We start from the raw sequence: 15,114 nt of genomic DNA, 5'->3' as shown, positions 1-15,114 counted from the left end.
AATGTTTTTCACCATTGTGGAGATGTTCTTGAGGACTGGGAAAGCTCTGTGGGTACTGACATGTGGAGGGCAGTCTGGTGCAGCACTTGAGACTGGTGAAGTCAGATTGGTGCTCTCCTGGCACTGTCAACGGACTACTTCAGGGAATTTATATGACTCCCATTTCTCATCTGTACAATGATGATGAACCTGTTTTGCCAAGTTGGAAGATTGAATGAGCTCATGAATATAGAGTACGTAGGACAATACCTGGCACACAGATGTCGTATACAAAAATTAAGTATTGTCATTATTACATACATATATAGAAAATTAAAACACGATTTATTCTGATCTGTGACTTATCTTGAGTGGACAGCAGGACAGCATGGATAATTTCTCTTTTCTGTTCTTTTTGCATTAAGAAGTATTTTTCTTCATTCTTAACCCTGAACTGCCAAATGGAGCAGCAAATATTATCTGTATTGGGATTATTTTTAGTGGTTCCTGCTCAGGAATATGCTGTCCATGGGGAAGGTTCCTGTGGCTCTGCCCAAGTAAGACAGAGCACACTGGCTATTGTGATTCCTTAAGCCACACAGCACATATCCTCAAAGTTTCCATATTTCTCAATCTATATAAAAGTATTTATCATTGAAAGAAACTCTCCTCTTGTTTAGTGTATGTCCTATCATGTAAATAGCACATCATGGTAATGAAGTCAGCAAACGCTCATGGCACTCACACCCCGGGATTGTTATTTTTTTAATCTCTGTGATATCATTCTCTCTGACTTGCATACTTAGAATCCTCTTGATTGGGTCATAAGCCCATGAGCAGTTACTCTCTCTCCAGCTATTGCACATGACTGTTTCTACCTGAGATAGCTGCTGTGATCACGGGCATTTTTCATTCTGCATGGCCGCTCTGAGACTTGTAGCTAAACACCTCTGCAAGTTTTCCTCCCTGGGCCTGGGGCACACCTTGGCACTTGTTTCTCCTCTTACATTTCTCATGATAATGTAGTTTCTTCTTTTTGTTCGCATTCAGAGCTTACATATTCATTTTGGTGTTTCTTTGGAAATGGCTTCCAAGGGAGTGTGACAGTGTTCAGAGAAGCATGTGCTGAGTTTTAGGAGGGAAAAGGAGAGGAGTGATTTCTTCCAGGAAGACTTGAGGACTGGAAAGAACTCCTGTATGGTTGGAGATTAGAAATTAAAGGAAAGACAAGTGTGACATGTTTTGTAATCCGTGTTAATGGTTTTGGGTGACTCAAAGTACAATAGAAAATCAGAGAAGGGAGTTGAACAATGCAATAACAGATCATCCTATTTTAAAACATGGCTTTGGTCATCAGATGACTTTTTGATGCTGGGAGAAGTATCTGTGTTCATGGGGTGGGTTGTCAGTGTGGATGACAGGGGATGAATCTTGGAGAGAGATGAGGTTCTAAGTGGAAGACATCAGACATGGAGAAACTGGGTTTGTATAGGAGAAAGTTTTAGAAGCGATGTGGAAAAAAGCTAACAAACCCTTCAACCTGCTACCAAGGACTCCAACCCTGTATTTAATAAATTCTCAGCTTTGGTTCCCTGGAAACAAATGAATATGGGGAATGCCAGTGTTACCAGGCAACATTGTTCATGGCAATATTGACCTCAGCTTGGTGGATTTCAACGAGATCAGGAGGGAGTATAAATGAGATGGAACAGCTGATGGGCATGCCCTGCTTTTGGCGTCTACAGGCTCTGTGACCCTACCCGGGTGCTTGCCCCTGTGGCGTTACCAGACAAGGGTCACTGACCCTGATGCACACAAAGGCCCATGTGTAACAGTAGTCTTCTGAAAAAAAAAAAAAAACACAAAGATTTTATTTGCATGGCTGATTAGCAATAAGACAGAAGGCATGGCTCAAATCTGTCTTCCCCATCAAGGTCCTAGGCTAGGGTTTTCGGGGAAGGTAGGAAAAGCTGGTGTATAGAGGCACTAGCAAGGCAAATCCTGATTGGCAGGCATGGAATAAACGCAGTTCATCTTCCTTTAGGGTCTGTTCTGAAACCAAGCTGGGTGCCTCTTGCTCTGAGTAACCTTCATGACTCCATGCCTGACACTGATGCTGCTGACCCAGAGGAGCTTCAGTTCCTGGCTTGGTGGGGGTCTCCCAATGCGGACGATTGGACATTGTGCACCTGCAGGACCAAGTCCCTGAACAATTCTGCTGAGGAAACACTAGCTTTAAAGACACGATCAGACCTTTACCACCAGAGCTTACTGTGAGAGCAAAGGGTGGGAAAACCTTGGGAAAGGATCAGGAAATAGGACAGGTTGTTTTTGACTCGCAGAGGCATCCAGAGGAAACCTGATACAGGGATAGGCCAGTATCAGTGGGGTCCCTGCGAGCTGGGCTGCAGGGACCATTCAGAGAGACTTTGCTCCTGTGGGCTGTGAGGCTTCTTTTCAGTCAGGGAAGCCTTAACTTCCATGCGATATGGACCTCACCTCCCAGCCTGTGGCCATGTCATCTGCAGAGATGACCCCAATCGTATTGACCGTCATCCTGGCACACTGCTGCAGTGGCTCACAGCCACGCACGCCTGATACTGCCCTGCAGGAAGGATTTGGTTTCTGCTCCAAGCATCCACTTAGCTGAACTGAAAACAAGTCCCCCTCGCTGATCCCAGAGTACAAACAGCACTTACAGAATTCATGACTGGATGAGGGGCAGGGGAGGTTCGGGGTGAATCAGAGTTTCTGGTTTGAGCAGTTAGATGTATAGAAGAGAACTGCTTTCGATGGACCAATGCACTCCATTTTATTGAAAAGCAAAGCACAGAGGTACACAGAGGTGAACAAACTTTGTTATATTGTGATTTTGTTCCTTTGTCTGACGTTCTTATCATTATGTTCACTTCTTTCTGAGTAACTCCTCATCACTCTTCCATTTTTTTTTTTTACCATTCTTCCAAATTATCCCCCTTAGGAATTCCTTCTGAAATTGATTTATTTGTCCTCCCTACTGCAACACCTTCCTTATAGCATGATGACATTGTGGGCCATGTTCCTGGGCCTCCTTTCCTTGTCTCTGTGCAGTTCTCATGGACATAATCAATTTTCTTTCTCGCTATCTCATCCTCTTCCTTTCTCCCACTCCCTATTCCTTCTCCTCCTCCCCACTCCCCATCTCTCCTCCCTCCCTCCCTCTCTCTTCCTCTCTCCTTCTTCCTCTCTCCTACTCAGATTACAGTATAATCAAATTTAGACTAAAGGTTGATGCTCAAGAACTTTCTTTGAATAATTGTAAACTAAGGGAATGAGGAACAAGGATATGGAGAGAAAGAGATTTCCTAGTTTTATATGTGAGAATTCTTCAGGTTGGATTTAGTATTTAACATGCATCATGAACAATTAATGTTTGGGTGCACAGAAGTCAAATATGAAGAGTTTATCTGAGAAATATGAATAGATATACAAAAGTGAAAATAAGTTTGTACGTGGAAGTAATACATTTATCTTATTTTTTGGATCCAGGGCTGTTTTAACTTTGCTTGAAACAATCCTAGGGAAGAATTTTTTAAAACTCTTTTCTCATTTAGTACTAATAATATACATTATCTTGTTTTTGTTCATCATACTTTGCTCATGTTTTGACGTTAGGATTTTATATAGTATTTTTAAGTTGATGTTTTCCCTTTTAACATTTATGAAAATCAAAAACCAAAATATTCAGAAATATAAATTACCCACAAATATGGCAAACAAAAACATTTATTAATTTTTGGTTTTCTTTTTTTTTTTTTCTTTAGTACAGTTTATGGATTACAATGGCTTCCCCCCCATAACTTCCCTCCCACTCGCACCCCTCCCATCTCCCGCTCCCTCTCCCATTCCATTCACATCAAGATTCATTTTCAATTCTCTTTATATACAGAAGATCAATTTAGTATATATTAAGTAAAGATTTCATCAGTTTGCACCCACACAGAAACACAAAGTGTAAAGTACTGTTTCAGTACTAGTTATAGCATTAATTCACATAGTACAACACATTAAGGACAATGATCCTACATGGGGAGTGAGTGCACAGTGATTCCTGTTGTTGACTTAACAATTTGACACTCTTATTTATGGCATCAGTAATCCCCCTAGGCTCTTGTCATGAGTTGCCAAATATGGAAGCCTTTTGAGTTCGCTGATTCCAATCTTATTTAGACAAGGTCATAGTTAAAGTGGAAGTTCTCTCCTCCTTTGAGAGAAATGTACCTCCTTCTTTGATGGCTCCGTTCTTTCCACTGGGATCTCACGCACAGAGATCTTTCATTTAAGATTTTTTTTTTTTGAGTGTCTTGACTTTCCATGCCTAAAATACTCTCTTGGGCTCTTCAGCCAGATCCGAATGCCTTAAGGGCTGATTCTGAGGCCAGAGTGCTATTCAGGACATCTGCCATTCTATGAGTCTGTGCTGTATCCCGCTTCCCATGATGGATTGTTCTCTCCCTTTTTGATTCTATCAGTTAATATTAGCAGACACTAGTCTTGTTTATGTGATCCCTTTGACTCTTAGACCTATCAGTGTGATCAATTGTGAACTTAAATTGATCACTTGGACTAGTGAGATGGCATTGGTACATGCCACCTTGATGGGATTGTATTGGAATCCCCTTGCACGATTCTAACTCCACCATTTGGGGCAAGTCCGATTGAGCATGTCCCAAATTGTACATCTCCTCCCTCTCTTATTCCCACTCTTATATTTAACAGGGATCATTTTTCATTTAAAATTTAAACACCTAAGAATAATTGTGTGTTAATTACAGAATTCAAGCAATAGTACTAGACCAAAACAAAAAAAATTCTAAAATGGATAAAGTATTACATTGTACATCAACAGTCAGGACAAGAGCTGATCAAGTCACTGTTTCTCATAGTGTCCATTTCACTTCAACAGGTTTCCCCTTTGGTGGTCAATTAGTTGTCATCAATCAGGGAGAACATATGATATTTGTCCCTGTGGGACTGGTTTAATTCACTCAGCATAATGTTTTTCAGATTCCTCCATCTTGTTGCAAATGACCGGATTTCATTGTTTTTGACTTGAGGGCTATACCTTGTAATAAAAATCTAGATTTATGAGTTTTCTTTAGTAATTTGGTATTGTTTGGAGAAAGTACACTTTCAGTGATACATTCATTTGTTTGGTGTGAGCGTGTATTTTTCTGCATTTTTGTACAGGATTTAAACTAATAGAAGTAACCATTTCCTCTTGTGCTGAGACAGTGCCATGCAGCAAAACGAATGACAACCCTCCCTTTCAGATTGGCTGGGATTGGAATTCTTGCTGTGTTTCCTGTGAGTTGTGGTCACTTGACCAGGTTACTTGGTCTCTGTCCAGATTACCCTTGTGTCCAGTAAGGATGATAATGCCCACCTTTTGGACCGATGGAAACAATGAGACATAAGCAATCCTGTGTGTCTGGTTTGTGTGCCAAGAGGACAGTCCATGAATGCCTTGTATCTCTAGGAGAAAGTAAATGTCTGAAGTGGCTTCTCTCTGATAGCACAAAGCAAGATGCTCTCTGAAGTCTCTCAAAGCACACACCACAAAGTGTTTGAGATAGAAGGTGGAATTCCTGCTCCAGGGAAGGAGTCTCAGCAGTTTTCCCAAAGCGTTTACTCACTCCATCACGTGGCAGCCAGTGTGAATGAATCTCGATTCATTCATGGGAGTGGCCACAGGACATCACTCCCCTCATTTGCAGAATGACGATCACTAATTTGGGTGGATTTTTTTTTTTTCAGTTCACCACCACACACTGATCCATAGCTTCTGTGTCCTTTTGCATATGTGAGCAGGCTAAAACCCCGCATGTCAGTGTGTGACCACAGAACCACTTGCGGATCCATCACGCCAAATCAGGCCTCTCAGCGTTTTAGCAAACACACACAAATAGAACCCAACACATCCACAAAGCTACCTCATCAGCAGGTGCATGAGAACTAGGAGCCAGTGTTTTTCACCCCCTTTCCTAACATTGAAGTGAAAGATGATTAAACCAATTGTAGTGGGTTGGGATTAATTAGCAATTGTACCTGAAGGTGAAGGTAACTAATCTCTTGATTTTAAGCAGTTCAGTTTTGATTACACACATAGCACAACTTGAAAATTAGAGTCATAAAAACGACTAGCAAAAATGAAAATCAGTATTGAAGTAAGAACATTTGTCATTTAATTAACTTAGTTATGAATCATGTATAATCACCCTAGGCCAGAGATGGACCACCTCAAAATATCTTAATTAACCACACTTCATGTAACCTCTCAATGCATAGATTTCTTACAAGTCACTATTTAAAATTATGCCTTGTCCAGACCGATAGTCCCTCTCATTTACTTATTTTTAGATTGCATAAGGAAGGTACATTCACATGATATCTGATATGTGTTTAATTGGTTTAGCCTAAAAAAAAATAATCAAAGACTCCAGCCCTCCACATATCCAGGGTGAGAATAAGAATAGGCTGTTAGTGCTTTTTTTTCTTTTCTCCCAGCTCCTTCAATAGCTGCCCATGAGTCCAATTGAAGAAACAAGGAGGGATAATGAAGAGCCACCACTTAATTACACAATCAGTTCACATTTCTTCAGGGACTTCTTTAGTTCATAGCTGCAATTTGAAGGAAATTGTGCAGGCTGAGTGTGATTGTGGTGATTTTAGGCACTGCTGCCTATTGTATTGAGGAAGACCTCTCTCTCAGGCCAGAACTGTCGTAGATGGACAGTACAGGCAGTGGGCTCTTATCTGCAAATTACATCTTACTGTCACAACCCTCTTTGCTGATCTGCAAGTATATCAGTTATGACTGTGTGGTTGAAGGTAATTGAGACAGATACTAAATCTGTGAGTTGTCATTTCAGGGATGAATGGTGTGGTGACCTCCTGAGCACCATCAGTGTCCTGAGACCCCTGTATCTTCACTTCTGCTGTGCCCTCCCATGTGAATATCGTGCCAACCTTCCAGGGAAGAAGAGACAGGGAGGGAGAGAACAAGGGGCAAAGGGCACTAGCGATTGAGTTTGGCTCATATCCTTTGGAAAATAGTAGGTTCCTGGAAATCTCACCCAATAAATCCCCCCTACTCTTTACTTCTCACTTATTGTAGTTCCAGTGGACAGGTGCCTCTGGGTCAAAAGTGTAAGAAATGAAAAAAAAAATTCTGGAAGGGAGTATTATAACTTCCCCAGGAAGAAGTAGGGTTCTTTTTCATATTCAGAAAGGAATAAGTCATATACCTAATCAAGAACAATCATCACAATGCTGTTAGGAAATGTGTCCCAGAGCCGTTGGGTTTCATTGATAAAGGTCACACTCCAGAGTAGCACTGTCCAGTAGAATGTTCAAAGATGACGACATGTTCTGTTTCTGTATTTTTCACCACAAGAGCTACAGACCACCTGTGGACACTTGAAATGTGACTGAGACTAGGAATCTCATTTCTCAATTGTACTTTAATAAATTTAGTGATATGTGACTAGTCATCATTACAGTGGACATCAAGTACAGAGCATTTCTCGTGAGTATTTTCTTATGGGACAAAGGAAGGGAACAAGAAGAAAAATCATTGATGGTGGTGCTAAATTTAAGGAGGAAAGCACCTGGGAAGAGACGGACAGCAATCTGTATCTGGAAAATTGCTTGCCTGGTGGAAGACAGGGAAAGTTAGGTGAAGACAGACAGAAGCATCTCAAGTGGTTCCCTGGACTTGCCAGTTCTAACATGAAGCAGAGATCTTGTTCTCCATGAATGGAATACATGGATGCTTCTCCAATAGTTCTGCCATCCCTGGGTGTTCCACTCACAAGACTAAGTAGGAACACGGTGTTGGTAAGAAAAAGCTGGCTAACTACTTCTGTGGTCTTTTGTTTTTTAAATCAAAACTTCAGGAAGATTCTGTTCGATAGGACGCTTTTATGGGACACTTTTCTTTGTTATCTTGTGGTACAACAGAATCTTATTTTCCTCCTTCGTTTCTGAATGTTCCTACTTGTTGGACTTTTCTTCCTCTGTCCTCCTACTAAATATTGGAGTTTCTCAGGACTGGTTTCTCCCTGGGTAGATTCATGCACTTATAAAACTTTGAATGCCATCTACTCTTGTAAATTTCAACACATGTAGGCCTAGAACCCAACATTAACCTGTTCTCTGAGCATCAAATCTATGTCCAACTGCTTACCTGACCTCACTCTTTCTATTCGTTTGTCTTAAGAGTATCTCAAATACAAGAGGTTCAAGACAGCTGATTGCTAGCCCTGACGCTTCCATATCTGATAAGTAGCATCAGCAGAAATTAGCCCCTCCTTTCCCTCACCTGCAACATTCGATCCAACAGTGTATCCCATAGGCATAGGCCATACCACTACTATAGATCATCCATTTCTCTGTATGTTCACTGCCACCACCCAACTTGAAGACTCCATTGCCTTCACTTGGACAACTGCAAGAGCTCTCTCTTGTTCCTGTTCTCACTTCCTCTGCACACACTTTAATCTGTCACACCCAGTTACTAAAATGAATTTGCAGATTTAAATGACATCACTCTCTCTCCTATTTCCTGTTCATCTTAGAATAAATTTAAACTTTGAGCCAAATATACATAGTCTGAAGTTTCATTCCTGAATATTGCTCCAATTTCATTGTTTATTCCAATTGTGTACCAGTTGTTCTTTACACATTGTCCTTATTTCATTGCCTGTAACATACCAAGCCTGCGTTTTGTCCCCAGGACTCCTTGTGGAGTTTTATAGGCTCTGTTCCTAGGACACCAACTATCTGCTTCCTTGTCATCCCTTGGTGTCACTGAGTCCTTTGCTGACTACCCTGATTAAAAGTGTTCTCTCTGATGAATATACCAGCATCATCTTTAACTCTCTGATAATTCTAAGATATCTGTTTGCTTAATGTTACTTGTTTTCTCCAGTAGAGGACTGTTAAGTCCATGAAGAGCCTGCCAACACCTACTTTAATCACTGTTATATCCTAAACTGCTAATACAAGGTCTGGTATAGAGCAAATATTTATTAAATTGATGACAAAATTACTAGAGTTTACAAAGAAGAGATCATTGCAAGTTGTTTTCTTTTAAGTCATATACATGACAAACCAAAACATTTATTGTTTAAAAATATTTATTTATTTATTTGAAAGAGTTACACAGAGAGAAGAGAGAGAGAGAGAGAGAGAGAGAGGAGAGAGAGAGGAGAGAGAGAGGAGAGAGAGAGAGAGAGAGAGAGAGAGAGAGAGAGAGAGAGAGAAAGGACTTCTATCCGCTGGTTCACTCTCCAATTGGCCGTGACGGCCGGAGCTGATCTTAAGCCAGGAGCCAGGAGCTTCTTCCGGGTCTCTCACTTGGATGCAGAAGCCCAAGGACTTGGGCCATCTTCCTCTGCTTTTCCAGGCCATAGCAGAGATCTGGATTGGAAATGGAGCAGCCGGGACTCGAACCAGCACCCAAATGGGATGCTGGCACTGCAGGCAGCGGCTTTACTTGCTACACCACAGTGCTGGCCCCAAACTAAAACATTTAAACACCAATGCATTTTGAAGATAGCCTGGGTTAGATGCCAACTTAACTTTGCAAAAGACCATGATAAGTGATCCAATAAATCAAAGTACCCCATTTCCTTGAGTAAAAATTGTATATTGAATTACTTTTTGTGAGGAGTCATTGACTTATTCAACGATCTCCTAAAATCATTGCTATCCCAACCTGAAGGCAGAATGTCTTCCTCAATGATAGAGATTAAATTATTCTGATTATATCAGATTGATAACAGTTCTTACCAACCCAAGGCCATTTAGAAACATAAGCATTTGAAAATGTTCTAACTTCATGGGACTGATAGTAGGAAGAGATTGTGTTTTCTTTCTTTCTGTTTCCTGTATCCCAGATTCTTTGTTAAAAATGGCCAACGTTAACTCCTTATGGAGAATTACACTTTAAGTTGACTGAGGTTTAATGGAGAACTCAAGATGTAATCAATTTAATAACTATTCATTGAGTAGATAGCTCTTAGGGGATACCAATGCCCTCAGTTAAGACTGCCCTAAAGGAGGTAGAATAAAACAGCTACTTAAGGACTGTCCATAGCCCTTGGTTTTTTTTTATTTTTTAAATATTTATTTATTTATTTGAAAGTCAAGAGTTACACAGAGGGAGGAGAGGCAGAGAGAGAGGTCTTCCATCCGATAGTTCACTCTCCAGATGGCTGCAATGGCCGGAGCTGTGCTGATCCGAAGCCAGGAGCCAGGAGCTTCTTCCAGGTCTCCCACATGGGTGCAGAGTCCCAAGGACTTGGGCCATTTTGTACTGCTTTCCCAGGCCATAGCAGAGAGCTGGCTCGGAAGAGGAGCAGCCAGGTCTAGAACCGGTGCCCATATGGGATGCCGGTGCTTCAGGCCAGGGCGTTAACCTGCTGCACCACAGCGCTGGCCCCTGTCCGTTGACCTTGAACAATAGTGAATCAACTAGATGACCTGTGAACATGACCTGGAATTGACTTAGAGTTCTAGTTTGAATCTGGGGGTGGGAGGGGAATGAGAAGGGTATTTTGATAAAGGCAGTCACAGCCCACTGCAACTGTTGTTGCGATCCATGATGTCTAAAGCAGTATGCTTGGCACTCTGAAGACCAGAGTGCTGCCTCAAAAGGAACTCCTAGTCTCACAGAATTCACAGTCACATAATGAATTCATTTTACAACTATATATCACAAGATAGAAGGAAAAAACATTCCACAGGAAGTAAAAATAAAGTAGTATGGAACTTCAGAAAAGGGGTGTAAGTTTCACTTGTGGGTGTTATGAAAGTCTTCAGGGGGGTGTAGTAGCTTTTCCTGAGATTTGGAAATGGAGAGAAAGGAAAGCATTCCTGCACTGGCAAGAACACTAGGTCAGCAAAGTGTGAAAAATGTACCCAGGACAATGAATAGGCCAGTTTGCTTGAAGCAGAAAGGGAAGGATTAAGATTAAGATATTAAGATACTTTGTCTAGAGCCTAAAGCAAAACAAAGACAAAAGTAGGTGAACTTCATGCCATAGCATTAGGAAATCATGTAGGACTAGAGAGATCAAGGATGTGATGTGAGTACTTTGGTTGTAGATGTGTGTGTTCATTTCTGGAATCTGTTCCATTCTGTGTGTTTTTATGCCCGTATCATTCTTTTTTTTTTTTTTTTTTTTTTTTTTTTTTTTTTTTTTTTCAGGCAGAGTGGACAGTGAGAGAGAGAGACAGAAAGAAAGGTCTTCCTTTTTTGTTGGTTCACCCCCCAATGGCCCCTGCGGCTGGTGCACTGCAGCTGGTGCACCGCACTGATCCGAAGTCAGGAGCCAGGTACTTCTCCTGGTCTCCCATGCAGGTGCAGGGCCCAAGCACTTGGGCCATCCTCCACTGCACTCCTGGGCCACAACAGAGAGCTGGACAGGAAGAGGAGCTACCGGGACAGAATCCGGTGCCCTGACCGGGACTAGAACCTGGAGTGCCGGCGCCGTAGTCGGAGGATTAGCCTAGTGAGCTGCAGACCAGTGCCAGCATCATTCTATTTTGGCTACCGTATCTCTACAGTATGTCTTGAAGTCAAGAATTGTTATGCCTCCTGCTTTGCCCTTTTTTCCCCCAAGATTGCTTTGGCTGTTCAAGGTGTCTTGTTTTTTCATATGAATTTTAGGATTAACTTTTCTATTTCTATGGATATCAAAGGTCTGTGTGCTAATTTAAGTTGAAATGTGAGATGTACTTCCAATGAGATTTAAGTACTCTTTGAATTAGAGGAATAAAGGAGAATCAAATGTGGTTCAAATATTTTAAGCTGCTCCATTTGGAGGAGAAACTTGCCATTGAAAGAAAAATAACTTTTGATAAGAAAGTCATACATGTAGCTTTGGAAGTATTAATTGAGGATGCCAACAGAACACAAAGTATGGGATGATGGGAGTGGAACTTGAAAGGTGTTTAAGGACTGGAGATATAGCCGTACAGTAGTTGTGATTATTAGAAATAAAGTAAGTTGGTGAATTTTTCAATGAAAGGTAAGATGAGCTATTTAAGGTATTATTACATTCTTAGAATTTTATCTTTGAACTATATGGAATCTATTCTCTTTACATTAATATCACATTAACATGAGAATTGTGTTGTAGTAATAATCTTTCATTTGCTGTGACCCTAAGAATCTAATGCATTAATAAATTCCTTTAAAAACAAAAATAAATAAAAGTTTTAAAGTTTATTAGAAGAAAATACAAACAGTGGGATGAGAACAACATTTATCAGGTCAGAAAAAAATGGTAGGAGAATAGAAACAAAGAAGGAGTGTTGAAAGAGTAAGAAGAGTGTGGTATTACGGCTGGCGCCGTGGCTCAATAGGCTAATCCTCCGCCTTGTGGCACCAGCACACTGGGTTCTAGTCCCGGTTGGGGCACCGGATTCTGTCCTGGTTGCCCCTCTTCCAAGCCAGCTCTCTGCTGTGGCCCGGGAAGGCAGTGGAGGATGGCCTAAGTCCTTGGGCCCTGCACCCCATGGGAGACCAGGAGAAGCACCTGGCTCCTGCCTTCGGATCAGCGTGGTGCACCGGCCGTGGCGGCCATTGGAGGGTGAACCAACGGCAAAGGAAGACCTTTCTCTCTGTCTCTCTCTCTCACTGTCCACTCTGCCTGTCAAAAAAAAAAAGTGTGGTATTATGAAAACCAGTAGAGGAGATACTTCTAAGTAGATGGAAAGCATCCGGGAATGTCAAGTGTATACTTTCAAGTGACAGGAGATAGGAATTAAAATCTGCTAGGAGTCACATTATCTGAAATGAAATCTAGAAGTAATGTGACAATGGAGAAAGCGTGGGTGTTTAAAATCAAAGAAACTAGTGTCAAATTCTGATCCCATATGATTGAACAATGTGGCTCAAAGTGAAATCACTTCATCACTCTAAATGCGTCCCCTGAGGATCAGTTTTCTGACTGTACAATGGGGATAATGCTGGACTAGAAGGACTGTGGTAAGATTAAATTTAGTGCATCACCGTGTAGATAAGAAAAGGTTGTTAGAGAGAGGTCTGTTAACATGAGAGGTACTTCAAAAAGCTTGCAGAAAAGTGTAGTTAAAAGAAGCTCATTTTGGTGGAAGGATTTTTAAATACATGTAGGGTGTTTTCATAATACACATTTTCTGTAAAACTTTTGAAGACTCATATGTTACCTCACTTTAGTACTTGTCTCTCATTTGCTTTCCACTAACTTCTTGATGATCCTGTATTACAGACAACTGTTTCCTGGATTCATAGGTGGTTGTGTTAAATTAATCCCAATAGTGAACTACCAGTATTTAAGAACTGGCCACTAATCCCTCCTTGTTCAGAGCTGAGTGTGTAGGGGTGGGAGCAGGTTGAGCAAGGTTTACTCTTGAAGGCCCTAGCAAAGTCAGTGCTCAGGTGAGAGGCTGATCAGTCTGAATAAAGGCGAATTGCATCCCTGGGAGAGGAGCAGGGACCACAGTCTCCATCATGCTTGACTTCATATCCTTTAGTATCTAGCAAAATGTTCTGTTCATAACATGTACTCAGTAAATCTTGGCCAGGCAAACATTTGATTCAGGGACAGCTGGCTGGAAGCCATTGCACATAACAGGAAAATGATTAAAGCACTGAGTGGAAACAAGAAATTAAGATGGAATATGATGTGTTGTAATGGAGAATTGGTGGCAAACATCTGGATGGGTATGTGTGCCCATGTAACTGTCACAAATGCCATGTTACACGTACAGCAAAAGATCAAAGATCAAAAGACCTTGAAAGTCAGGAGCCAGTGTCAGAAACGAAAAGGAAAAAACAAAGAGCCAAATGTCAATGTGTGCCTCGTGCTGTTCTTCACTTTCGTACAATAATTGAGAGGCCATCACCTACCCTTTTATCTGCCCTTATTATGTATGTAAAGAAGGGCAGAGGTAAAGTAGTATAATACCAAATGCCATTTGTAGGAACGTTAACCTTTTGTTTCCAGTATTGAGCAGTGGGAGGGCTATTAGTAAATGCTGCAAGTGATGGTAACGTGATCAGCCTTGCAAATTGGCCTGGATGTCCTAATGTGCACAGTGGAGAATGTGCATGGTGAGATGCCATAGTGATAAAAATGCAAATGGGGGTATACGTGGTATCAAGAAAAAATGGTATAATGCCACTTCCAGTTATTTCAAGATTTCTTTCTCTTAAGTACATCTTCTGTGCTACATCCAAGTTTATCATTACACTAAAACTCTGTTGCGAAGCTCTTTTAAATCATGACATGTCCAATTGACCGTGCTTATTTGGAAAGTGTGCTATGGTTTATATATTAGCTAAAAACTCTGATTCCATTGGTTATTTACTCATCTCCTCCTAACTGCCACCAGTGCTTGCCTTGCAGGTCATGGCACATGCTCCTGTGGCCGCTGCGTGTGTGAGACAGGCTGGTTTGGAAGGCTCTGCCAGCATCCACGGAAGTGTAACCTAACAGAAGAAAAAAGCAAGAGTCTGTGTGAATCAGCAGACGGCGAACTGTGCTCGGGGAAGGGTGAGTGTGTCTGCTTGAGCCTGGGCTGGGTTCCTGTTCTGACACATGGTTTGTTCAGAGGCAAGTAACAGACATCTTTCCCAGATTGAGTCTTGTGTGAAAGCAAATGACTGTGTTCTTCCTCTGCCTGCATCAAACTGGAAGCTTGAAAATCAACTCCATACAATTTGGGAGCTCAGAGAGTGAAATACGTGAGGGAGGGCTCCTCAACAAGGTCATCAGGCATGTCAATGCAAAAATAATTGCTGAATGAAATAGAATTAATACTTTCAGAAAGAATAAGAACACCCAAATATGGTGGGCACCAAATGGACCCCAAAAAAGGGCAATGATGATTGCCGAATTCACCTATGAAATAACAGCCCAGAAATGCAGAAAAAAGACCAGAAGCATCTGATCTAACAAAAACTATGACTTCTGGAGATTCTGCGGCCTAATTGCATAGATGGAGGAGGGCAAGATTGCAGGTGTGAGAAAGACATAAAAAGATGCTAAATGTTTTGTTTCATATAAAAGGAAAGAAAATGTATATGGATCCCATAATCTT

The 15,114-nt window shown here is 41.3% G+C and overlaps 1 protein-coding gene across 2 annotated transcripts in view; it reads left to right on the top strand.

The window, feature by feature from the left end:
* ITGBL1 (integrin subunit beta like 1) overlaps positions 1–15,114 on the top strand; it is a 272,363-nt gene that overhangs the window by 248,679 nt on the left and 8,570 nt on the right. For both annotated transcript variants that reach the window (XM_070048620.1, XM_070048621.1), the window contains one exon: positions 14,421–14,567. In XM_070048620.1, coding sequence (XP_069904721.1) covers positions 14,421–14,567 — 147 coding nt within the window. The remainder of the gene's footprint in view (positions 1–14,420; positions 14,568–15,114) is intronic.

Source organism: Oryctolagus cuniculus, chromosome 9, assembly GCF_964237555.1.
Source record: "Oryctolagus cuniculus chromosome 9, mOryCun1.1, whole genome shotgun sequence".
In the NCBI taxonomy this organism is placed as follows: domain Eukaryota; kingdom Metazoa; phylum Chordata; class Mammalia; order Lagomorpha; family Leporidae; genus Oryctolagus; species Oryctolagus cuniculus.
Note: the sequence above shows the minus strand (reverse complement) of the source record. Positions and strands in the feature narration are given on the sequence as shown.